Raw genomic sequence first — 14,116 nt, forward strand, 5'->3', positions numbered from 1 at the left:
ACAAATTGGGCCACTTAGGCAATTTGGCCTGATTTTCAATTAAGTCCTTCAAACTTCATGATGGGCTTGTGGACATCCCAATGGACCGAATTTCAAGAACTTGGAATTGTGATTCGTTTTATCTAAAAATTGGCTCATATAACCTCGTACATGTAACCCATCACGCACTGGCTTCAAGATTTGGTTTCTTGGACCAAGAATTCCAAGATTTGAAATCTTAATTTTCTTGATTCTTGAAATCACCCAAAATAGAAAAATTAGACCAAAATTTGGTTTCTTGACTTTCTTGAAGAAAGAAAATGAATTTTGCTTTTTGTTTCTCCTTGTATGCGCTTCTAATTGTAACAAGGTCTTAGACAGTCCCATTCTATCTTTCATTGGTTTGCTTTGCTTTTAACCTTGTTATTAGACCTTGCGTAAAAGAAAGCTCATCACGCCAACTGGCCTAAGATTGGGACCTGAGACTCTCACCAGTGTCGTTCTTTACGACTTGGGGATTGGTATTGGCTATTGGTGTTTTCAACGATGTATTGGTATGCTTGGAAGTGGAGAAATGGAGAGGTGTTTGTGGGTTCTTCTTTGACTTTGCATTTCAAAATTTAGGCTGTGACTAGATTGTTGACAGAGATACATGCCGAATCCAATTTAGATCAACAGTCATTGCAGACTAGGCATGTTGTTCTTTTAAGTTGGGTTAAACCGTCGACTAACTGGTATAAACTTAATGTTGATAGCGGTTGGGATCATAGGGGTGAGAGAGTAGAGGCAAGAGGTGTGATTCGGGTCATTATTGACACTTAGTTGGTAGATTTCTTATGTGGGAGTTGTGGCATTAGTCTTGTTGAGTTATGGGACATTTACCATGGTATTTGGGTTGCTTGGACAACAGGTATTAGGAGAATCATTTTTTAGTCGAATTCAACTATGTCAATGGATATGATCTATAACAGGGTGAGCCATTTTCACCTTTATTTTGGGCTTGTTGAATCCATTCAGGCATCGTTAAGAAATGAATAGCTATAAGAGTTGGAGTATGCCCCTTGAGAACGAAATTTTGTGGTTGATTGGTTAGCAAAGAATGGGCTACTTGAAACCAAAAAGTTGTGCGTACGATCGACTGCCACGAGATGTCCTCGATGTTAGCTAATGTTGTGGGTGTCGCCTACACCCATATGATTCTTGAGTAATTGTTTAAGGTGTTTCCCTCCATTATTGTACCAAAAAAAAAAGTTTAATTAAGTACTAAAGATTTTATAATTGTCTATATTTGTTTTTAAGATTTTTTAACATTTGTCATTGTGGTGATTTATTATTCATGTATAAATTTGTACAATGTAACAAATACAAAACTTTAAGACGTTATTAGACTATATGGTAGGTGAATGGAAAAAAATTATTAACATATATAATTAACACTAAGGTTTGAATTTAGACTTAAAAAGGATACAAAATCTTTCAATTTAATCACTAGAAATAGTAAAGTTAAGGTTTAAAAACCATAATATTTTATGTTCAAGTCCCGCAATTTGTTGTTTTTATTGATTTTACATAAAAATATTTTCGTAATAATATAATTTATTATAAAAAAATAATTTTGTTAGTCATTTTTAAACTAAGTTGGTGTTCGATTGTCTTGTGAAACCAATTAAGTAAAAGGTTTTAAGTATAATAATATAGATTTTTTAAATTTGTAGTTTAAACTATTTAATTTTAAATATATAATTATTGAAAGACACAAAATTTTAATTGTTTATATTCTTTTAAAAAAATTGTAAACTTTCTCTGATTAAATTAGTGTTTGATTAATTAGTACCATTTCAGCAAAAGAGATATATTTATGAATTCAACGAAAGGTTATAATGTACACACACCAAGTGGGTGAAATAAATAAAGAATAATATAAAAGTAAATAATTTTATTGGTAAATTATACTTAATGTCATTATTTACTGTTATTAAATTATTAATAAGTTTATGTTGTGATCATTTAAAATGGTCATTGAAATATTAGAAAATTTTCATTTAAGTGACTAGGTTGTTATGGTCTTCTTTGTTCACATCATCTGCACCAATCGAAAGCTTTTTTTCTCTTTTTTTTTCTACAATTCAACTTTTTTCATGAAATAACTTTGAACTTTTTAAATTTGCGAATCAAAATTCAAACAACTTTCTTCTTCGATCTTCGACACTGACCATCAGATCAACTTGAATCTAAGGTATACACTTTCGAATAGTTCAGTTACCATTTTATAACTTTTTGAAGTTAAATAACCAAAATATAAATTTACTAATAATTTAATGACCTTGAGTATAATTTTCCCTAATTTTATCAATGAAACCATGGTTGTGTGAGACTTTAGAATCTTGAATATCCCAATTCAACTCTCACACTAGTTTTGGTTAAAAGTAAGAGGCTGATTTTTATTTTATTTTTAAAAAATTAAATTATTTGTATAGCTATACTAATAACTTTTAATTTATAATTTGGCTTATTTTATATTTTCTGTATTTATATTTAATTAACTTGTGAGATAAACTTATTTAAGAATTTTAATATAGCATAGATGTCAAATAGGTTGGAAGTTGAAACCAAATACGATTAAGAAACTAAAGAAAATTATAGGGTGGTATATGCAAAGATGTTGACTATAAAGGATGCAAATGCAATTTGTCCCTTAAAATAGAGGGCTGCCCCAATCAGGACTTGGCAATAGATCGGCTTATTTCCTAACCACAAGTTTAGATACGCCACTGTACACGTTTCGTCTTCTCGGCCACTATAATGCCACGTCATATCAATTGGGTCCCACCATCCTCACACAAAATTCTTCTTTCTTTTTTTTCCTTCTAATTTCAGTTTCTCTCTCTGCCTCTGTTTCTTTAATGTTTATACTTAAAACTCTTCCATTTGCTTTATCTCCCCTCTCGAAATAATAGATTTTTGAAAAATATAAAAGAAAAAGTTAATCTTTGTTGAAAGTTTAAAAAAAAAAAATCGGTTTTTATTTATTTGGATATGTTTTATTTATTCTCGTTGTAGTTTGTTTTGTATTTAAAAAATATTTTTTTGGTGGAAATTGGCTATGTGTGGAGCAATTTCGTCACGTGCATTTGAACTGGGATTCGGAACTGGATTCGTGATTAGCTGCGGCTTCTTTGGAGATGTTTGATTGGAACGACGAAGAGGTAATTAGATCTAACTTTTTTTCTTTTTTTTTTCTTTTTAAAATAAGATTTCTTTCTCGTTGCTCTGTATTTTTCTTTAGATTTCGGGGAATTTTGTTAAGAGTAAACTACACTTCTTTAATAATATTTTTTGTACTTGGTATATATTTAATTGAAAATATTTGTTTATATTTACTGTATGTACCCTGCCATGGATGTTTTCTATTAAATTTACTGTACTCGGAAATAATTTAACTGGAACTTTTTTAATAACGGGAGGGGCAGGAGTGTTCAAAGATGGAACCAAGTAAACCAGTGCTTTGCCGGTTGACTTTTACTACAATAACTGAATGATTATGTTTAGGTTTTTCCTGGTATTTCTATTTAAGGAATTGTTTTCTATTAAGATTGTGTCAGAATTATCAATTATAGTAACTATAATCAACTCATGCATTTAACTAGTTTTCTTTTATTTTAGTCAATATAAACTTTCTTGGCCTAGCGGTTAAGCCTTTGTTGGCTAAAGATCAGGGTTCAAACCCTGTTGTTTTCATATAGCAATAATGTCGTCAAAAACTATGGATCTTAGAAATTTTTTGCTTAAAAAGGCAGTCTCTTTTCTTGCTTGAGTTGAAAGCAAAAAGTAGCAGTCTGGGATTTAGGTATAGAAAATTTTCTATGTTTGACATGGGAATGAGATTGATATTAGAGATGTGGACAGCAAGGTAAATGTACTGGAGTTGGAGAACCCTAAGGATAACTTTAGTCTCAAATTCTTTTGAAGGATGTTTTATGGGGTTAACTTAGCGTGGAGCTTTGGTCTTTATCATGTGTTAGATCAGTTCATTATAAAGAGTTTATTCGGGTTCGGATGAATGGACATGAACTATTTTGCTATCACGTAAACAGTGTATGTTTATGGAGAGTTTATTCTATCTTCCGTAGCATCTCAAAAGCTGCAATCTAGATGAAGTAAAAGAATGCTGTGATCAAATGCATTCTGATCAGTACTGGTTCTAGGACAATAAGTGGAGGGCCTAAATTTTCATATAAGACATGCGGAAACATAATATACTTAACAGATGTGGGATAACACCACTTAACACTTCTCTTGTGGACAATCTGATCTGGAACCTCAGATGGGTTAGGCAGCTACAACAACATAACAAGTACTGTGTTAAAGCATCCAACCTAAAAGCCAACTGGTAATAGGTAGAGGGGCTCAACTTTAATATAAACAATAGGAAAACCCAATATTTAACTTATGTTGGATAACACCACGTAACGGTTTATAGGAGAAGTTTTCTTTAATAGGTAGCGTTCTCAGCTCCCAAGTACTGAGGGAGCCTGCCCAAACCCTCTAGGGTGGTTGGACACATGTTTATGGTTGGCCCTATTGAACCAGATGGGAAGAAGCTACTTGGGTGATTATTTTAATATCCATATTGCTATTATGTTATATTATAAATGTTAATTGTGTTCTTTTACATAATTTTATGATTTTTGAAGTTTTTTTAATGATAATAGTATTTTACTTGTTTTCCAAACTCGAAGAATTATGGTTTTATTTGAAAAAAATGATTTTATAGTACCCCATATTATTATAGTTTCAAGTAACGTAGGGGTTTAGCATTGAGTATATAGATTTGGAGAGTTTTGATGCTGAGAATTGAGTATTGAGATTTTTAGAAATTTCATTAAAAAATTACATATTAATTCTCAAGTGTTTTGATGAGAAACTTGTTATACATCATGAGTGGGTGATAGTATGTATATGATGGAGAATTCCTTTTATTCCTAACTGAAATTTCATCTCACCTTAATCATGAATTGCTGGGGAGATTAACTTTCTATTACACTGCCTTGGTTTTTATTGGACTGACATATTAGATTGGCAGACATCCATGGTTCTTTATAGCATATGGTTAAGACTTCTGTAAAAGACTGCTTCTTGCCTTTTCTAGTTCTTAGTTTTTGCAGCCTAAGGTAGACTTTGCTTTTTCTTTTTCTCCTCTTTTGCCTTACATTTGGGAGAGTCACAACTTTGTACATACGTAAGTGAGCTAATTATTGTAACTTTCAAAGAAAAATCCTTGAATATATTCCTTTCCTTACCATTTGCAGCTGGGGCTTGTCTAAAACTTGTCTGCAGGTGCATGGGAAGTAGCATTATAAGCTTGGTAACAATGGCTGGTTAACATATGACCTGACCTGTGTTTGCTCTATCAATAAGCAATTGACTTATGATTTGAATGCATTAGCTTGACATCCAAGTGGGACAAAAAGTAGGGTACTTCATTTTTATTTTTGCAACTTTTTACTTTGTATGCTTCTTGAAATTAGTGTTATCTAAGGTTAAATTCTTGGGAAGGATGCTTTGAAATTTGATTTGAAGTAATTATTAAATATTATTAGGTAACATAGGAAAAGCAAAAATTCTTGAGATGAAAGTCATTTTTGGAGCCAAATCTTTTTCTTTTTTTTGAAAGGCAACTATTATTAGATAATAAGAATATGACACCTGAGCAACAGACCATAAAGGAATACAACCACAGAACATTAAACCAAGAGGGATAAAATCCCAATGAAAAATGAGCGATCTATTTAGTACATCCTACCCTATTACAAACAAGAATAGAGAGATGTTTAAGCATTAGTGGATTTTGAGTGAATCCAGAGGGATAAAATTCCAATGGAACCAAATCATGTTGAAGGAAGACTTAGTGGACTCTAAATGAAGTCTAGACATCTGAGAAAAGGAAGAGAGCGTTAAGAGGCTTCGCAAAGTTAACAAAGTAACTATCTTGGTTGGTGAGAGACTTTGAAGATTATTGTTCATAATTTTCGTTCAAGGAACCTGTAAAGTATCCTTCTGGTATCTTAAGAGTTCTAAATGATTTCTATGTGTTTTTCTGTGGGAATATATTGTTGTTGTATCTGATTGATGTTAGAGAGCATGAAAAAGGCATTGATTTAACCAGGCAATCCTATGGAGCTTCAGCTTTGTGCTAGCTTTTCAGTTCCTTTTTCCTTCAATACAATTATTTTGACTGCTTAAATATATAATAATACCTTATTTGATGGTGATATGAGTGTTTATATATTTTCAGCTAAAGAATATAATATGGGATGATTCTGGTGAGACTGATAGCCTTATAGTACCTTACCAAGAGGGAAGTGAAAACTGTTGTAGTAAGAAGGAATGGAGTCAAGCAACTACAGTCATAAAGCCTGATGAGCAAAAGAAACCTGGAGATGAAGTTGATCTTTGTGAAAGAAAGTTGGATGGCAGTTCCAATTTCAATACAAAGGGAGGGATTGACACCTCAGGAGTTGGCATTGGTTCGTGGCCAGAGTTATCTTTATCTAATGCAGCAAAAACTGATCAGAATTCCATGGGCAGTGAAGTATCTAACAGTTTGGTTGAAGTAACTAAATGCAGTTCAGAAAATGGTAAGAATATTAGTGTTATTCAGACTAAAGACAATAGCATTTATTTCTTTGTTATTGCTTTATAACCCTAATTATCCACTTTTCTTAACAGCAGAGACAGCTGAACTTGGTAAAGATCCTGAAAATTTTCAAAATCCCAGTGAAGGTAAAGAACAAGGTGATTTAGTTGACTACAGCTGGGCTAACATTGGAAGTTTTGATGATCTTGATCGAATTTTTAGGTAAATACAATTCATACCTTAATTGTAGCTTATGAAAGCATTGTCTTGACAATCTTGTCTGGAAGATTGGTATTTCTGCAGTCAGGCAAGTAGTATGGTTCTCATGTTTCCTTTTGAACTTAGTAAGTAACCACAAGTTGATATCTCAGCATGGAACTAACAATCTTCATGTCTTCACATAAATGACCTTCGATTTTCATGGAATTTCCCTTTAAAAGTTTCTACTTTCATTTGCTCTTAAGTTATAGTTATTCTTCATACCTCAAATGTGGGACCAAAGAACCTGAAACTCCTGAACTAGTTTGATCACTCAGGTTGTCCAATTTTGTATACTGTTTTTAGCTGTACCCCTTGATTTTTTAGCAGTTCTCCGAACTGGTATAACAAAACTTGGGAGTTCTACAGCACTCCCCCCCTTCTGGGGGGAATAAGAGAACTCCAATCATAATGTTCTTTTTCTTATTTCCCCTTTTGTCATATATCATGACATCCATCTGATTCAATATTCTCACAAGTGATGATTTTGCAGTAATGATGACCCAATATTTGGCAATGTAAGTTTTGGTAGTGCTTATGAGTTATGGTCCTCATCTAAAGAGGTAACAGACAGCCCAGGGAAATCCTTTCCTACTACCTTGGACTCTCCTAGCGTAGGGATTGGAGCATTAAAGAGCACATCTGAACCTTTGGAAATCAAAAGTGAGTATGAGGAGCAAGATAACCAGTTATTTGCCCTTAGCTATGGGAAACCAGGTGGTTCTACATCTCATGGTCTGCACAATGAAGAATTTCCTGGAGATAAAAGAAAATCCGTAATTGAGGGGCAGGTGTGAAATATCAACATGCCATATGATCAATTCTTTGTTATGCTTTCAACATGGTCAATCAAACCGAAGTAATAATGTATCATTCCGACTTTCACAGATAAATGTGGAAACTGCAGGGAAAAGAAGTGCATCAAAGTCTCATCTCAATGCTGAAAAAGTTGTGACCCTTGATGAATTGGCTAAAAAGGTATTACTATCATACTCTTAATACTTAATCTTTCAAATTATCTTTGGTTTGCGGTATTTCTCTTCAAGGTTTATGATAAAATACCGCTTTCCATGGTCTTTGGAATTGCCAGTTTTATGATGTCTCATTCCTTGTGCATTTACAGAGCTATAGGAGTAAGCTTATTGAACCTTTCTTGTACAATCTATAGGGAGGGGAGAGAGGGCCTAGCATATTTCTGTGCAGAACACTAAGTAAATGGTTTTGTCAGTTATAAACAAGATAGATGGATCGAATTTATTCATCAGGTGCCTGAAAATTAGTGCGTCTTGCTTGGTATTTTTTGTTCATGGAAGACCTGTAACAGTTTTATCTAATGAAAACCATCTGAACCGGAAGTGCCTCTCCTTGTATATTTATGATGTTATATTTAACTTTTGACATTGTAACTGTGATTATGTTCCTTCCGGTGAACAAAAATATCTTTCAAGCCCCTGTGGCAATGTTTTTGTTTCTTATTCTAGCTTTTGGTAGATGTGATATAATTCAGAATAGTTAATAGATGGTTAGAATAACTTAATTCAATTTTTTTACTGCTTGAGTTTGGCTCAGCTCGGTCACACCCCTAGGGAGGATGTTATGAATAGGCAATACCTTATTGCATTAATTTAGTAGCATAAATTTAGGTGTTGTCTTCAAGATGCCAATGTAGATTAATACTTCTCTGTGCAGGCAGGCAAGTTGAATAAGCTATTGAAATTTCAAAAACGAACTGAAGAAATAGGTGAGACAAAACTGGTACAGGACTTATATGATACCTGGACTCCATCTGGAAACCCGGTGGCTGAATATGAAAATAAGTTGGCTACCTCCATGGTAAAATCTTCTCCAACTTCAGTTGTAAATCAGCAGAAGCAGCTTCGAGAATCTGACTCACTGCAGTACCAACACATCTCCAATTCATTTGTAGCCCCTTCCACATATGGGAATCTTTTAAACCAATGTCCTGCAATACCTGCTTTATCCAACATCCAGTCTGGTGAATTTTATCAGCAGCCCTTACTTTCTTGTTATAATGTTTCCCCTGGTAAGGCAAATCAGGTAAAAAGATCAGTTAAGGCTGCTGCTACACCCTTGAGCATGACACCTCAGGAAAAAATAGAAAAGCTGAGGCGGCGTCAACAAATGCAAGCACTGTTTGCCATTCAGAAACAACAGCAGCAGTTTACCAATCAAGTTCCATGTATCAATCACTCTATCATTCAAAAATCTACTCAAGAAAATCAATTTCCTCACATTGGAGGAGCCGATATTGAAGATCATAGTGTTCCTGCCTCTTTTGACCCAGCCTCACCTCGAGAGCAAGATGATTCTAACACAGTCTCTGTTGTAATTGATGACTGTTCACTGGAGGAAACAGTACTTTATCAGCTACAAGATATAATCACAAAGGTATGCATAAGTTACTGGTAAAGTATTTTTCCCCCTTGCTGACTAATAGGGAATTTGACACCCACAAATCAACTTTTGCAGTTGGATGTGAGAATTAGACTTTGCATAAGAGATAGCTTGTACCGGTTGGCTCAAAACGCAATACAGAGACATCATGCTAATGGCACTAGCTGCAATAACAAAAGTGGCAGGGATGAAAATAAAGTTGCGAAAGAAGAAAATAAGAATTATAACAGGTTAGTATACTCTCTGCTATTGCATTTTTATTTAACTCAAAAGTGAAACTAAGGCTCTGTTTAGTTTAGAAAATAATTTTCATTTTGTATTTTTTGAAAATTGAAAAACACTTTTAGCAAATAAAATTAAAATGTTTTCAACAAAATAAAATATGAGAACATGTTTGGAACCCATTTTTCAACAAGTGTTGTGTAGTGATGAGGCACATTGTAAAGGGAGAGAATTCAAGTTCGAATTGTGGAGATGATATTGTTGGGCGGGACTGTCATGAAATCTGAAATGATTAATCTCTCTTGACTGTAAAACAAGCATGGAGGATACCTTGGTTCTAAAAGAAACATGAGAAATAAAATAAAATAAAATAAAAACTTTATACATTTATATTGATTTAAACTAGGGTAAGAGGTTTGATATTTTAAAATTATTGAAAAAGAATAAATTTTGCCTTATATGGGTTTGAATCAGGGACAAGTCATTAATTAAAATTGAAGTTAAAAGACCCTTATTTTCAACTTTTTCAGATTTATAAAGATTATTAGTGAAAACAAAGAAAACAACTATTTATTTTTTTTCTAATTTTCATATATTTTCGTTTTTTAAAATAAAAAATTTTATATAGTGTTTTTCATTTTCCAAAAAAACAAAAGCGAAAATGGTCTATATTTCTTGAAACCAAACACTTCTTTAGTGTCTTTACATTTTCCATTTTCACATATTTTGGTTGTCCTTGGAAAGGTTATTCTGTCTTGAAATTTACACTGGTTCTACTAAAGTTAAATAGCACTTGATTAACTAAGGTTTCCACCATTGATGGATGTATTCTTTCTGAAAAGATGAAAATTATAAATAAAAAGGCCCCCTTTCTTTTCTCCTCTAGCTTGATGGACTGAGGATCTTGCTCTTCTCCTGCTTTATGACAATTTTCTGATTCATACATTTTAAATAAACATAGTTTCTATCATTAGAATGAATGCTGTCTTCACCTCTCTTACAGCTAAAATTTTGAAGAGCTCAGCACCTCTTTCATGTCCATTTTGTCACTTAAATTATTACTCCAGTTCCACTTTTTCCTTTAAATGAGATTCAACCATGGAAGGATAACAGTAGATTCCTTTTGTATGCATGCAATTTTAGTCGAGCATATTAATATTTTTTTTATCTTTTCTATCCTCTTTTACTTGATTGAAAATCAAACCATAGTTAGTAGCTTATGATTAAATCAGACTTTAGTTGTATCAGTTCCTTTTTGACGGTTTGCTTCAAGACCATAGTCATGATTAATAGCTTAGGTTTGAGATAATTTACACCTTATGAGATAACCTGATCAAAGAGTTCTGCTTATGTGTTCTCATGGTATTCAATATAATATAGTGCCCAATAGATCCATTCTAGCTCATATCGACAACCAATAAGATTTAATATACCTATATGAAAATGTCAAAGAATACTCAATTATGACCGTAAATATAGGAAATTCATTTGCAAATGAGAAGAATTTGCAGGGGATACTGAATGTTCTATGCTACATTATTTTGTGGAAGAAACTCAAATTTTGGTCAACTTTTGAATTTGGCCTGTGCTTGAAGCATATAACTTATGGTGTCATGCTTTGACATGGATATGGGTGCCAGGCATAGCAATATGTCTGTCTGCACTTTCCTATGATGAAAAAATAGATTAAAAAAGGCCATTGATATTAATGAAACTATGCATAGTAGAACTTTGAGTATTTCCAGTTGAAACTGAAATCCGCAATATTTATGTTAGTATCGGACACTTAACAAAGAATATGCTCTTAGAGTGTTTGACAATTAGAATTCTAGGTCCTAATGAACACAGCAATGGAACTCTGTCTAGCAGGATCAATCTACAATGTCCCATTTCATTACAGTATCTTGGGAGGGAACTATTGTCCACATTCGATTTCCATTTTTCCCTGTTACTAGTTAGTGTCTGCTAAGATGTATGTAGTTGGATTTGGGTGCAAGTGTCGGGCATGGGTATGTTTAAACTTTTTAAAGATATTTGGAGGGTCCTTGGAGGATCATATCCCCATTCCCATGTCCCAATATGCATCAGACACGAGTATTTCAAGGGAAATGAAGAGTAGGAGCAACATAGGAAATGACTTCATGTTATCTTCTGCCAGGGTGATATTCTTCGTGTAAGTTAAAGATGTACATGATTACTCCATTGTGTTTATGGATTATCTGCTTCTCTTCTTAAACTTCATAAGTTTCCATGATCCGGTCACCTCAAATGAACTCAAAACTTAAAAGTATTAATATGGTTTCATTTGGTGTTAATTATTTGGTATTATATCATTTTAAAGTCATTCTTCTGAACTTTCAAGGTTCTTTCCCTGGACCAACAGCCTTCTCTGACTTAAAAGGCCCATTTTAAACCCTTAATTAAGCATTTTATGCTTGTTTCATGGAATTGGAAGCGGAAGTCTCATTTTGTTTTCCTTGAATGTATAATGGTACAGGATGTCAGAGGCGGAAACTGAGACCAATCCAATTGACCGTGCTGTTGCTCATTTACTCTTCCATCGGCCTCTGGAGTTGTCTGGAAAGCATACTGAGACACCTGAATCGCCTGCTTCTGTAAAATTCCCATTTGAACACAAACCTGCTGGTTTAATGAGTTTGCCAATGGGCTGCGTGTCAGACAAATCACAAGTTAAACAAAACCTTTCCCACCAGGTGTCAAAAGTTCCTTCCCCATTGGTGAATTCCCAACCAGTGGAGCAATTTAAGAGCAGCCCTTGCATAGATACTTCTGAGAATGCATCGACTTATGGACCTGCAGACGGTGCACCTGAGGAGGTAGAGGCCTCGCAGTGAAATCTAGAATTGTTTTATAAAGGTAATTTCTCCCTTTAATATTTCTATGGGCATGAAATTCATGCTTTGGACTGTTATATGGATTTGCTGGTAATTTGAGAGGTATTTCTTTTCTTATCAGCTGAGTTGATCCATTTAATCTTTATCGCAGAGTCATCAGCGTCCTCCTAGTTACACGACCTGGAGCCTTAAAACATTATCATTTCAAGAATCTGTGGACATCTTTTATCAGCATCTGTACACAAAAACTGCTAAGGTGCTTGTGTTTTGAATTCCATTTTGGTATTATTTATCTGACATACTCCCTGGAGACAACTTGAATATGTGTGTCATGTCATCTAATCTTGAACCTTGCTAGATACGTATATTTATGTTTGAATATGTGTCGTTTTACTTCTTTTCTTCCTTACTCCCAGTTCGAATTTCCTACGATCTGAAGCTCATTATAGATTTGATGCATCGTAGACATCCTGTTTTAAGCTATATTTTTCGTGCCATGTTATTTGGCCACCACATATTTAATAAATCTTGGAGGATACATATATTTGCCATTTCTATTTTAAGCTTCATACATAGTATTGTGCTTACCAATGCTACATGGGATTCTAATTCAGACTATGTCTTGGCTTGGTACGTAAATGTTTAATTTGACGTTTTCTTCATTACTTTGTATCTATATCAAAATGTGTTACCAGCTAATGGCAAGGCCAACCATCAAGTACTGCAGTCCTCTTCTTTGGACCAGGTAAGATGACCTTTTTTGGTTAAATTTGAGGAAAGAAAAAGATCTCAAAATGTACACCATCTTCACAAATTAATTACTACCACCAAAGTTCTGTATCAATATTTATATAAATATGAACTGCGATTATTACATAGGTAAAATTATTAAGTTACTAGTATATCAAAATTTATGAAAATATCAATTATTTTAAACCTCATTATGGGTTAAATTTTAAAACTATATATGGATCCTGGTTTTTTAGCTTAAAAAGTTTACAAAGTATTCGGATTTTTATCTGAAAAATTATTTAATTTCACCCTTCAAGTGTTTTTTAGCTTAAAGAGTTTACAAAGTATTCGGATTTTTATCTGAAAAATTATTTAATTTCACCCTTCAAGTCAGCTCTTTAATCCTTAACTTTTACAGTATTTACATCACATGTCATATTAAAATTGTATCGAAAAATAATGTTTTTTTTTATAAATTTTTTTAAAAAGTTATAAAAATACAAGAATCTATATTTTATTTTATATATTGTATTAATTATCACTTATCTTCTCAACCTATCTTACTAATTTAATTTAGCATCTCAAAACGTTATCTCTTCATTATTCATTATTCTTCTTTTAGAGAATTTCTTTACATATATATATATATATTATAATCCCTTTATAATCATCATCATCAATCAAAACATAAATAGAAATTGCAAATAATAATAATAATAATAATTGAACTGAAAATAATGACATTGTTCATGAAAACACTATCATCAATGATATTTACGATGATTGACGGGTATGAGATGATAGTAGAAGGGAGAACATTAGTGAATGGAGTGAAAGTTTTGGGGATATTCATAGTGGACAAGCACAACAAGGATCAACAAAACAAATGGTTTGATGGATCAAATGAAGTTTTTATTATGTTTTAATTTGTGTTGTGTTGTTAACCATAATGGGAAAACTCGGCCTTTAATAAAAAAAAAATTCATATAGTTTATAATTTTTTTTATATTTTTAACAC

At 33.1% G+C, this 14,116-nt stretch overlaps 1 protein-coding gene across 2 annotated transcripts; it reads left to right on the top strand.

Moving 5' to 3' along the window:
* The first annotated feature begins 2,826 nt into the window (after nt 1–2,826).
* Nucleotides 2,827–12,923, top strand: LOC107904424 (protein LNK2). Of its 2 annotated transcripts, none has more exons than XM_016830803.2 (9): nt 2,827–3,185; nt 6,275–6,617; nt 6,709–6,838; nt 7,368–7,665; nt 7,763–7,852; nt 8,564–9,283; nt 9,365–9,519; nt 12,009–12,388; nt 12,518–12,923. In XM_016830803.2, exons 1-8 carry the CDS (start codon nt 3,162–3,164, stop codon nt 12,364–12,366), a joined length of 2,118 nt encoding a protein of 705 aa, XP_016686292.2. In that variant the 5' UTR covers nt 2,827–3,161; the 3' UTR covers nt 12,367–12,388; nt 12,518–12,923. The 2 variants fall into 2 exon arrangements, with proteins under 2 accessions (XP_016686292.2, XP_016686293.2); XM_016830804.2 differs by having other exon boundaries at nt 2,854–3,185; nt 6,712–6,838.
* The last annotated feature ends 1,193 nt before the right edge of the window (nt 12,924–14,116 follow it).

Source organism: Gossypium hirsutum, chromosome A05, assembly GCF_007990345.1.
Source record: "Gossypium hirsutum isolate 1008001.06 chromosome A05, Gossypium_hirsutum_v2.1, whole genome shotgun sequence".
Classification (NCBI taxonomy): Eukaryota; Viridiplantae; Streptophyta; class Magnoliopsida; order Malvales; family Malvaceae; genus Gossypium; species Gossypium hirsutum.